Consider the following 13,054-nt stretch of genomic DNA (forward strand, 5'->3'; position numbering starts at 1 on the left):
TGTGCTTTTATAAAGCTTGGGACCAGCTGGATGGGCTGCAATGTCCTCCTGTGGTCCTTCTACATTCCCAATTTCCTATGTCTTCTCTTTCATCTTTGCAACATAGGTGACACCCTGCAATGTGATCCTGGGCCCTTCACTTTGTGTTCGGAAAGAAAGGCAGATCCTTTCTTGTGATGGAGTGTTAGGCTAAATATATTAAATTGGTAACAGCCAAAGAGCAGAGCCTTCCATTGTGTTTCTTCTCTCTCTGCTGGAGGAGACAAGAGTCACTGCCAGGAGAGAAAATGGGAACCACATAAGGACTTGAAAAATAAGATGTAACAAAAGGGAAATGTTTTTGAAGAGGAACAAAAGATTTTTATTAAAACACTTTGTAAAGAATACAGAACAAAGATGGCTGAATTGATATGCATACAGCAGTTATATTTCACATAGCTTCAGCAGTTCTTGTTGATAATCTCCATGCTGGATTAGTTACAGCAGGTTGCTGCCAGTAACAGAACTATCCAGTACTCATCTATTCGCAAGTAGTGTTTTCCGTTAAAATTAAGGAGGGGAACTCAGTAGTTGCACAATTTCCACCTTGTTAGTTCAGTAAAATAGAAGGTAAAATTCCTTAAAAAATATAAAAGTACAGTTTTTAATGAAATCTATACAAAGACTATTATTGGGCAGCACTGAAGACGACAAGCCTATTGTGTGGTTTAAGAGTTAAACAATGTACCAGGAACTTTGCTGGAAGATTAAAATGTAGTTAATGTAGCACAAAATAATTTACTACAACTAAGTATGCTTGTTATGGTGTGCCCATATTACACCCTGTCTCCACGTTGCATACAGCTGCTGTGAGATTTAAATGCTCACAACCCCACCCCCTACCCTACACAAATCTAGGACAATTGCATTCTTAAACCCTGGAGACTTTGCATATGACAATCATTTTATACCGTACCTACCAATGTTACCATAAAAATTTTACAAAAGTAGAAGAAATTGGTACAAAATACATCGTTTGCAATTCAGTCAATTATGTTGCACCTTTACCTAACCCTAAAAAGCAGTAGAAGGATTTATCGGTGAGCAGTCGATGGTGACTGCGTTTGGAGTCAGTCAGAGTTTAGTTTTCCTCTTTTTGAAGGCCGTCTTTCTTCTTACCTGAAAAAATGACAACCAGTCAATTAAACAGCATGTCAAAGAAACGAGCAGCACATCGGTGGAAATTCCCAGACAATGCTGAGGATATAACTTAGTGTTTATTCCTTGATCTCGGGTACGCCAAGAGTTAACTGGTTTTGATTCAATGTAGCCTTTCACTCCAGATGTAGAATCATTTCTTAATATTGTTTGGTTGAGTAATGTAGGGCACCTTGATGCGTGCTAAATATAGCTTCATACGCGAAAACACTAGACATAAAGTAGATTTGAATGGATAGATTTTGATGCATTAATTGTGGCACAGTCACAGTGGGATTGTTCACCTAACCAGCCCTGCCTTCACTTAATCCTTCCCACCGTGGTGATGGGTTTCACACACTTCTCTGACAAAGAAAAATCCAACTTCAACCAAAAATGTGGAAATGTGTGTTTTTCTCCTTAATTAGCGAGTGGCCATTAAAATTGCTTCCCCACAAATTGCACGTTTCAAAGTTGTGTGCTGCCCCAATTCCATGTGTGACTGGGTATTTACAGATCTAAATAAACATTCTTCCATTTTACACGAAAGGAGGAAGGTCACCATTTCTCGGGTCAAGGTCCAGTTTGACGATTATTAAAATTAATGTTAAATGACATATATATTAGGGAGAGAGGAACTTAGTACAATCACTATTACTAATGAAGTAGTACTTGGTAAAATAATGGGACTAAAGGCGGACAAGTCCCCTGGACCTGATGGCTTACATCCTAGGTTCTTAAAGAGGTAGCTGCAGAGATAGTGAATGCATTGGTTGTAATCTACCAAAATTCCCTGGATTCTGGTGCGGTCCCAGTGGATTGGAAAACTGCAAATGTAAGCACCTATTTACAAAAAGGAGGCAGACAAAAAGCAGGAAACTATAGACCAGTTAGCGTAACATCTGTCGTTGAAAAAATGCTGGAGTCCATTATTAAGGAAGCAGTAGCGGGATATTTGGAAAAGCATAATTCAATCATGCAAAGTCAGCATGGTTTTATGAAAGGGAAATCATGTTTGACAAATTTGCTGGAGTTCTTTGAGGATGTAACGAGCAGGGTAGATAAATGGGGAACCAGTGGATGTGGTGTACCTGTATTTGGATTTACCGAAAGCATTCGATAAGATGCCACATAAAAAGGTACTGCACAGGATAAAAGTTCACGGGGTTGTGGGTAATATATTAGCATGGATAGAGGATTGGCTAACTAACAGAAAACAGAGAGTTGGAATAAATGGGTCATTTTCTGGTTGGCAAACAGTAACTAGTGGGGTGCCACATGGATCAGTGCTGGGTCCTCAACTATTTACAATCTATATTAATGAATTCGATGAAGGGACTGAGTGTAATGTAGCCAAGTTTGCTGATGAAACAAAGATGGGTGGGAAAGCAAATTGTGAGGAGGACACAAAAAATCTGCAAAGGGATATAGACAGGCTAAATGAGTGGGCATCAATTTGGCAGATGGAGTATAATGTGGGAAATTGTGAGGTTATCCACTTTGGCAGAAAAAGTAGAAAAGAAAATTATAATTTAAATGGAGAAAAATTGCAAAGTGCTGCAGTACAGAGGGACCTGGGGGTCCTTGCGCATGAAACACAAAAAGTTAGTATGCAGGTATAGCAAGTAATCAGGAAGGCAAATAGAATATTGGCCTTTATTGCAAGGGGAATAGAGTATAAAAGCAGAGAAGTCCTGCTACAACTAAGCAGGGTATTGGTGAGGCCACACCTAGAGTACTGCGTTCAGTTTTGGTCTCTGTGTTTAAGGAAGGATATACTTGCCTTGGAGGCTGTTCAAAGAAGGTTCACTCGGTTGATTCCGGAGATGAGGGGGTTGACTTATGAAGATAGATTGAGTAGGTTGGTTCTATACTCAGTGGAGTTCAGAACAATGAGAGGTAATCTTATCGAAACATATAAGATAATGAGGGGGCTCAACAAGGTGGATGCAGAAAGGATATTTCCGCTCATAGGGAAAACTAAAACTAGGTAACATAGTCTCAGAAAGGAAATTAGGAATGCGTGCAATAAAGGTACAGCAGTTATCATGGGTGACTTTAATCTAAATATAGATTGGGCTAACCAAACTGGTAGCAATACGGTGGAGGAGGATTTCCTGGAGTGTCTAAGGGATTGTTTTCGAGACCAATATGTCGAGGAACCAACTAGAGAGCTAGCCATCCTAGACTGGGTGTTGTGTAATGAGAGAGGATTAATTAGCGATCTAGTTGTGCGAAGCCCCTTGGGGAAGAGTGACCATAAATGATAGAATTCGTCATTAAGTTGGAGAGTGACACAGTTAATTCAGAGACTAGGGTTCTGAACTTAAGAAAAGTTAATTTCGATGGTATGAGACGTGAATTGGCTATGATAGACTGGCGAATGATACTTAAAGGGTTGATGGTGGATAGGCAATGGCAGACATTTAAAGATCACATGGATGAACGTCAACAATTGTACACCCCTGTCCGGCGTAAAAATAAAGCTGGAAAGGTGGCTCAACCGTGGCTTACAAGGAAAATTAGGGATAGTGTTAAATCCAAGGAAGAGGTATAAATTGGCCAGAAAAAGTAGCAAACCTGAGGACTGGGAGAAATTTAGAATTCAGCAGAGGAGGACAAAGGGTTTAATTAGGAGGGGGAAAATTGAGTATAAGAGGAAGCTTGCTGGGAACATAAAAACTGACTGCAAAAGCTTCTATAGATATGTGAAGAGAAAAAGATTAGTGAAGACAAACATAGGTCCCTTGCAGTCAGAATCAGGTGAATTTATAATGGGGAACAAAGAAATGGCAGACCAATTGAACAAATACTTTGGTTCTGTCTTCACGAAGGAAGACACAAATAATCTTCTGGAAATACTAGGGGATCGAGGGTCTAGCGAGAAGGAGGAACTGAAGGAAATCCTTATTAGTCAAGAAATTGTGTTAGGGAAATTGATGGGATTGAAGGCTGATAAATCCCTAGGGCCTGATAGTCTGTATCCCAGAGTACTTAAGGAATAGTGGATGCATTGGTGGTCATTTTCCAACATTCGATAGACTTTGGATAGACTTTGGATCAGTTCCTATGGATTGGAGAGTAGCTAATGTAACCCCACTTTTTAAAAAAGGAGGGAGAGAGAAAACAGGAATTATATACCAGATAGCCTGACAACGGTAGTAGGAAAAATTTTGGAATCAATTATTAAAGATGTAATAGCATTTGGAAAGCAGTGACAGGATCGGTCCAAGTCAGCAAGAATTTATGAAAGGGAAATCATGCTTGACAAATCTTCTAGAATTCTTTGAGGATGTAACTAGTAGAGTGGATAAGGAGAACCAGTGGATGTGGTATATTTGGACTTTCAAAAGACTTTTGACAAGGTCACACAAGAGATTAGTGTGCAAAACTAAAGCACATGGTATTGATCGTAATGTATTGACGTGGATAACGAACTGGTTGGCAGACAGGAAGTAAAGAGTAGGAATAAACGGGTCCTTTTCAGAATGGCAGGCAGTGACGAGTGGGGTGCTGCAGGGCTCAGTGCTGGGACCCCAGTTATTTACAATATATATTAATGATTTAGACGAAGCAATTGAATGTAATATCTCCAAGTTTGTAGATGACACTAAGCTGGGTGGCAGTGTGAGCTGTGAGAAGGATGCTAAGAGGCTGCAGGGTGACTTGGACAGGTTAGGTGAGTGGGCAAATACATGGCAGATGCAGTATAATGTAGATAAATGTGAGGTTATCCACTTTGGTGGCAAAAACAGGAAGGCAGAATATTATTTGAATGGTGACAGATTAGGAAAAGGGGAGGTGCAACGAGACCTGGGTGTCATGGTACATCAGTCATTGAAAATTGGCATGCAGGTACAGCAGGCGGTGAAGAAGGCAAATGGCATGTTGGCCTTCATAGCGAGAAGATTTGAGTATAGGAGCAGGGCAGTCTTACTGCAGTTGTACAGGGCCTTGGTGAGGTCACACCTTGAATATTGTGTACAGTTTTGGTCTCCTAATCTGAGGAAGGACAATCTTGTTATTGATGGAGTGCAGCGAAGGTTCACCAGACTGATTCCCGGGATGGTAGGACTGACATATGAAGAAAGACTGGATCGACTAGGCTTATATTCACTGGAATTTAGAAGAACGAGAGGGGATCTCATAGAAACATATTAAATCCTGACGAGATGCAGGAAGAATGTTCCCGATGTTGTGGAAGTCCAGAACCAGGGGTCACAGTCTAAGGGTAAGGGGTAACCCATTTAGGACCGAGATGAGGGGAAATTTCTTCACTTAGAGAATTATGAACCTGTGGAATTCTCTACCACAGAAAGTTGTTCAAGCCAGTTCGTTAAGTATATTCAAAAGGGAGTTAGATGTGACCCTTACGGCTAAAGGGCTCAAGGAGTATGGGGAGAAAGCAGGAATGGGGTACTGAAGTTGCATGATCAGCCATGATCATATTGAATGGTGGTGCAGGCTCGAAGGGCCGAATGACCTGCTCCTGCACCTATTTTCTATGTTTCTATGTTTCTAGAATAAGGAGCCGTCCATTTAAATGAGATGAGGAGGAATTTCTTCTCCCAGAGAGTTTGTAAATCTATGGAATTCTCTGCCCCAGAGAGCTGTGGAAACTGGGCCATTGAATATATTTAAGGCGGTGATAGACAGATTTTTGAGTAATAAGGGAGTAAAGGGTTATGGGAAGTGGGCAGGGAAGTGGAGCTGAGTCCATGATCAGATCAGCAATGCTCTTATTAAATGGCGAAGCAGGCTCGAGGGGCCAGGTGGCCTACTCCTGCTCCTATTTCTTCTGTTCTTATGCCTCATCTATGGGGGGGTGGTGGTGTGGGGGGGGGGGGGGAGCTGCAGTGGGTGTAAGATCAGGAACTTCGGCTGGGATGGGGAAGCTCTCTGCTGTCTGGAGACAGCAGTCAGAATGGCCTGAATTACACTTTACAATGTCACTGAGAACTTGGGCTGGGCAGTTCTAATTACACATTCCAGAGAAACTGCTTGGTGTGTCTTATCCTCCAAGGGGACCAATCAGCAATTAGGTCATGTGATCATGGTGCGCCAATCAGAGCATTTTGCTAGTGCAAATAAGTGTGTCCATAAGTAAATTATATCCTTTTTAATTTATGCAGACCTTTGGATTTATGATAGGTACACGATGCACCGGGGAAGCTACAACTGAAAATATTGACTTTCTTCTGTTGGTTTGGGTCAGTGCTAAAAGGGGTATGTATGTTACTGCCTGCCAATAAAGACCTTCTGTGAAATCCCTTACACAATAATGCAACACACAGGAAATGTTCGATAGGTATCTAAAATGAGCCAGCCATGTACACATTCAGTGCTGTTGTCAACTTTACCATGCTGATGGTGGAATGCAACAGCACTGCTTCTGCTAATGAGGCTGTGGGCTGTAATTTTCTGTCTTGCTAAGTTTGAGCCTCTTAATGAATTGCTCCTTAATCTAGCCAGGGAAGCTGATCTTCTTCCAGTGCCGGAGGTATCTCCTGATAATATGCCTTCTCTGTCCATGCTGCTCTCAAGCATCCTATCCTTCTCCTCCTCGACCTCCTGTAAGAGCCACAATCCAGAGGCGCTAATGCTATCCATGGTGTGGCGCGTGCAGGTACCTGGCAGTATGAGGTTGAGAATCTAACCAAGCATACTTAAATGTCATCTTCAACAATCTCCGTTGACTGGAGATACCTCCATCTCTAAACCTTTCAGCTGGAACTCTAGTGTAATGCTGAAGTAAATTCGATGGAGCAGTGCCCCTTTACTTCCCTCCATACCCTGGCAGATTTTATAGGGTTAGACTAATGAAATGCGGCATCCTAGCAGATTACTGCTCATTTATTACGTTCCCGGGTGTTAATCGTACCTTTAGTTCTAGCGGCTTTCTCCGTGACCTTGATTGTACCTTCTGTCTGAACCTCTCCAAGGATATTGCTGGCATGGCACTGATAGACACCTTCATCTTCCTTCGTCAGTGGATTAATCTGAGTTACAAGGAAGAATTTTGAAAAACAAAGGTTGATTTATAAAAAATATATATATAGTATGTAGAAACAAGAATTACTGGAGTTAGAACTGTAAAGATGCCTGGATGTCTGCAAGGACAAAGGTCAATCCAATCGACCTAAACACTGCCCTCCATTGTGTGTAGCCTATACACAATAATAAAAAAGTTGTGACAATCACAGTATTGGCAATGACCAGTGGAAACCTTTGATATTATTTTCCATCATAAGATTGTTACTGATGAAAAAAAAAGCATCTAAATTTATCCATCCAGAGAGATCTTAAAGTCCCCTCATTGTAGCATCCAACTGGTTCCGAATTGATCAGTTTCTTTAGTGAGTGCAGTGCCTCCATATTTTTCTGACAACATGTAAAAGGGAGTTATGTGTAGGAGAAGCCCTTGGCCAGTTTTGGAGAGCTTATCTTGTGAAAAATGTTCCATGCCCTGCACTTTATTCAAAGGAAGCTCGCAGATTAGATTATGGAGAGGGATCAGAGTGGGGCATTCAGAGCCATGTACCATCAGGAAGAGGAAATGCAGGATTTGGAAAATATTGAACTTGTGATCCTTTAAATCCATAAGAAATAGTGTGTGATCATAGGCCATTTGTACAGCTTTGAGTGATGCTTTCATGCCATCATCCTGTTAGACTGTGGGGCCATAACAGTGAAAATAGTCAGCTATGACTTTGTGATTTTGTGAATGTTCTAAGATTTGTTAGAAGGGCAAAAACTCCTCCTGTTTAAAAGAAAATAGCAAACTTATACTGCATGCATTGTATGTGAGTGATTACATGAGAACATGGAGTATTGCAGTGTGTGTGTCTGTGTGTTGAGTGGGACCTTCCAGAAAGCTCGGTGCTACTTGTCATTGCTTGCAACATCAGCCTTGCACAAAGCTCCCAGGTGTAGGATATTGTAGTAGTTTATTAGTTTATTAAGCAGGTGAGCGGGGAGGGGAGGGGCCCCAACCAGGCAAGTGGAAAAACAGATATTTTCAAGAATATGTCAAATTAATTTAAGGCAAGTTACTTTTTCTTATATAAAAAATGAGATGTACTTTAAGTAAAAATATTCCCTTAGATTTCCCTACCCCTTTAATCAAGAACTCTAAAATCATTGCACCTTAACATTCTGAAGCAATGCAAAATAGTCTGCACAAAATACCTCTAGCTGTCACTTCTCATACCTGCTGGACTCCCTCTCACAGATAAAAGTTAATTAATGCAGCGTTCCTAGGCTCCAAGCAGGAAGGGAGATCTGACCCATGCTCCCATTGAATGTGTCTTCCCGCTGGGTGTCCGGGATTACCCTAAATTGCGAGCCAATATTGATGGAAGGATGTATCTCACTGACAATTCCGTTGTGCATTGATACTCTAGTATAACTTTGCCAAGTTCTACCACGGCCAATATGGGGAAAGATTTGACCTTGTTATGGTTGTCTCTGCCTTCACCCAGTGGCTATGCCACCTTATCTCTCTGTGTGTAAAACCTATTTCTTACCAAAACCCATCCTGTGCTTTCATGTTTGGATGGTCCACCGCGAACCTGAATCGCAATATTCACCCGGTCTCCAGGCAACTCTTCCAAAAGCTTTACTCCCTTGGGGGACTCAGTCACCTGCTCGCAGCAAAGCAGTAAACAACAGTTAAATGATAAAGGAGACCAGTAAATAAATAATAAACACTAATACATTACAGAACATCACAATGGGATTCTGCAATAATGGTTGAACAGAAAGATATACATGATCCCAAGTATATGACAATAATTCACACCAGACAATGCCACTGAGTACCTGGCTTTGAGGGCTTATAAATTTACATTAAAAAAAATAAGGTAGTAAGAACATGGATAATAATAGTTACATATTTTGGGCCTGCCTTAGATATTCTCTTGGGTACAGTGGTGCTACTCTCTCCCATCAGCAGTCTGAGTGTCTTATGTTCAGGAAACAGGAGTCTGCCCATACTATCCAATATCTAATCATATCGTAATGCAACCCAGGGATATAACAATTAGAACCCCTCATGATCCAACCTGGATGGATTATGCCCTCAATTGTGCTTCTCCAATTTTTCCAAAGATGCACTGTTAGTGAAATGAGGCCAAAGTATCAGCTGTAGCTCAGTGGGTAGCACACTCGCCTCTGTGTCAGAAGGTTGTGGGTTCAAGTCCCTCTCCAGGTACTTGAGCACAAAAATCTAGGCTGACACTCCAGTGTAGTTCTGATGGAGTGCTGCACTGTTGGAAGTGCTGTCTTTTGTATGAGACATTAAACTGAGGTCCTGTCTGTTCTCTCAGGTTGATGTAAAATATCTCATGGCACTATTTCAAAGTAGAGCAGGGGAGTTATCCCAGGTGTTCTTGTTAATATTTATCCCTCAACCAACATAACAAAAATAGATTATCTGGTCATTATCACATTACTGTTTGTGAGAGCTTGCTTGTGTGCAAATTGATTGTCGCATTTCCTACATTACAACAGTGACTACACTCCAAAAGTACTTCATTGGCTGTCAATCGCTTTGAGACATCCGGTGGTTGTGAACGGCGCTATATAAATCCAAGTCTTTCTTTCAAATACAAATCTATTAAGCTGCTTTATTTTACAGATAGCAAGAGAATGTACAGAGTAACAGTTAAAACAAATCCTACTTCATAGGAGCATAGGAGTAGGAGTAGGCCATTCAGCCCCTTGAGCCAGCTCCACCATTCAATGAGATCATGGCTGATCTGCAACCTAACTCCATGTACCCACCATTGACCCATATCCCTTAATATCTTTGGTTCACTCAATCTCACTTCCGTCCTTTAAAAAATTGGAAAAGTTAATAAACCACACACTCTTGTCACTTCCATGGGCTGACTTATTCTTGCAATTACCTTTCTATAATGTAGCCAAGTTTGCTGATGATACAAAGAGGGGTGGGCAAGCAAATTGTGAGGAGGATACAAAAAATCTGCAAAGCGACATAGACAGGCTAAGTGAGTGGGCAAAAATTTTACAGATGGAGTATAATGTGGGAAAGTGTGAGGTTATCCACTTTGGCAGAAAAAATAGAAAATAAAATTATAATTTAATTGGAAAACAATTACAAAGTGCTGCAGTACACAGAGACCTGGTGGTCCTTGTGCATGAAACACAAAAAGTTAGTATGCAGGTACAGCAAGTAATCAGGAGGGCAAATGGAATGTTGGCCTTATTGCAAAGGGGATAGAGTATAAAAGCAGAGAAGTCCTGCTACAACTGTACAGGGTATTGGTGAGGCCACACCTAGAGTATTGCGTATAGTTTTGATTTCCGCATTTAAGGAAGGATATACTTGCATTGGAGGCTGTTCAGAGAAGGATCACTAGGTTGATTCTGGAGATGACGGGGTTGACTTATGAAGATAGGTTGAGTAGGTTGGGCCTATACTCATTTAAGTTCAGAAGAATGAGAGGTGATCTTATCGAAACATATAAGATAATGAGGGGGCTCGATAAGGTGGATGCAGAGAGGATATTTCCACTCATAGGGGAAACTAAAACTAGGGGACACAGTCTCAGAATAAGGGGCCGCCCACTTAAAACTGAAATGAGGAGAAATTTCTTCTTTCAGAGAGTTGTAAATCTGTGGAATTCTCTGCCCCAGAGAGCTGTGGAGGCTGGGTCACTGAATATATTTAAGGCAGAGATAGACAGATTTTTGAGCAATAGGGGAATAAAGGATTATGGGGAGCGGGCGGGGAAGTGGAGCTGAGTCCATGATCAGATCACCATGATCTTATTAAATGGCGGTGCAGGCTTAATGGGTTAAAAGGCCTACTCCTGCTCCTATTTCTTATGTTCTTTCTAGACTTCTAACTGCAAAAATTGATCTCCTGTATTTTATCTTCCAGTTCTGGGCCCCCAGCCTCGAAGTTGCAGTATCTTGTTTAAAATATATATATTTTGTGTCCTTTTCTTCTTTAGTCTGGTTTCAGGCCAGCAATAGGGGTGTTACTGTGACTTCATTCCAATTTGGTGACTCATGAATAAAACCACCATCTCTTCTCTTTTGTGATGCAGGTTCAAAGAAAACATCTCTTACTATTCTCAAAATGAATAGTGGTCATCCTGGTCAATGGGCTCAGGAGGAGACAATAGACCTTCATTGTATCAAAATAGAGCATGAGCTGTAATCTCACAAACTGGCTTGTCCAGTTTTAATACACACTTTCAATACCTGTTGCCTGTGGCTTTTTAAAAAAAACTTTGATTTCAAACACAGCACTTAGACATAACGCGTTTCCAAATCCTTTTGATGAAAAAAAAATGTAACAAATATCGAAGAAATGATTCTGTCGGCGCTTTTATATTAGTGGAATGATTGAATTAGGTGAAACTGTCCAATGGATAATGATCAACTGACCGAGTCTCAGATTGACATCCTAGGAGATGTTTGGCCAGAATTAGTTGCATGGTAGCAGGCAAAACATTGTGCCCCTACTTACCAAATTAAATTAAATGGCAAACATTCTGATCAAGGATATGCTGGATCTAATGAAACACCGAAAATTACCAATTTAAGTGACATTGTTGTACACACCCAGGTGAAATGCAACGTGTCAACTGCCGGTTCCCCTATTTCTCTTTACATGTCTTAGCTATGATTTACAAAATCATACATACACTCAGGGGGAAGTTAAGAGTCAACCACATTGCTGTGGGTCTGGAATCACATATAGGCCAGACCAGGTAAGGACAGCAGATTTCCTTTTCCATAGAATCATTGAAATTTACAGCACGGGTGGAGGTCATTTTGGCCCATCGTGTCCGCGCCGGCCGACCAAGAGCCACCCATCCTAATCCCACTTACCAGCTCTTGGTCCGTAGCCCTGTAGGTTACAGTACTTTAAGTGCACATCCAAGTATCTTTTAAATGTGCCTCTACCACCCTTTCCAGATGTGAGTTCCGGATCCCCAACACCCTTTGGGTGAAGAAATTTCCACTCACATCTCCTCTAAACTTCCCTCGAGTTACTTTAAATCTTTGCCCCCTAGTTGTTGACCCCTCTGCCAAGGGAAACAGGTCCTTCCTATCCACTCTATCCAGGCCCCTCATAATTTTATACATTTCAATCAGGTCTCCCCTTAGCCTCCTCTGTTCCAAAGAAAACAGAACCAGCATCTCCAATCTTTCCTTATAGCCAAAATTCTCCAGTCCTGGCAACATTCTTGTAAATTTCCTCTGCACCCTTTCTAGTGCAATCACATCTTTCCTGTAATGTGGTGACCAGAACTGCACACAGTACTCCAGCTGCGGCCTAACCAGTTTTTTATACAGTTCAAGCATAACCTCCTTGCTCTTGTATTCCATGCCTCGACTTATAAAGGCAAGCATTCCATCTGGCTTCTTAACCACCTTATCTACCTGGCCTGCTACCTTTGGGGATCTGTGGACCTGCACTCCAAGGTCCCCTTGTTCCTCTACACTTTTCAGAGTTGTACCATTTAATTTGTATTCCCTTCCCTTGTTAGACCTCCCCAAATGCACTACCTCACGCTTATCCAGATTGAATTCCATTTGCCACTCTTCTGCCCACCTGATAAGTACATTGATAGCTTCCTGCAGTCCGCAGCTTTCTTCTTCATTATCAACCACACAGCCTATTTTAGTGTCATCTGAAAACTTCTTAATCATATCCCCAATATTTAAGTCCAAGTCATTGATATATACCACTAAAAGCAAGGGACCCAGCACTGAGCCCTGCGGAACTCCACTGGATACAGCCTTCCAGTCACAAAAACACCCATCAACCATTACCCTTTGCTTCCTGCCTCCGAGCCAATTTTGGATCCAACTTGCCACTTTGCCCTGGATCCCATGG

At 41.5% G+C, this 13,054-nt stretch overlaps 1 protein-coding gene across 1 annotated transcript in view; it reads right to left on the reverse strand.

Moving 5' to 3' along the window:
* Positions 1-337: 337 nt before the first annotated feature.
* LOC139249351 (insulin-like growth factor-binding protein-like 1) overlaps positions 338-13,054 on the reverse strand; it is a 75,453-nt gene continuing 62,736 nt past the window's right edge. Inside the window, exons 3-5 of the mRNA XM_070872333.1 lie at positions 8,703-8,819; positions 7,058-7,175; positions 338-1,158 (exon numbers count right to left, since the gene is read on the reverse strand). Coding sequence (XP_070728434.1) covers positions 1,121-1,158; positions 7,058-7,175; positions 8,703-8,819 — 273 coding nt within the window. The 3' untranslated portion in view covers positions 338-1,120. The remainder of the gene's footprint in view (positions 1,159-7,057; positions 7,176-8,702; positions 8,820-13,054) is intronic.

Source organism: Pristiophorus japonicus, chromosome 2 (genome assembly GCF_044704955.1).
Source record: "Pristiophorus japonicus isolate sPriJap1 chromosome 2, sPriJap1.hap1, whole genome shotgun sequence".
NCBI classification, from domain to species: domain Eukaryota; kingdom Metazoa; phylum Chordata; class Chondrichthyes; family Pristiophoridae; genus Pristiophorus; species Pristiophorus japonicus.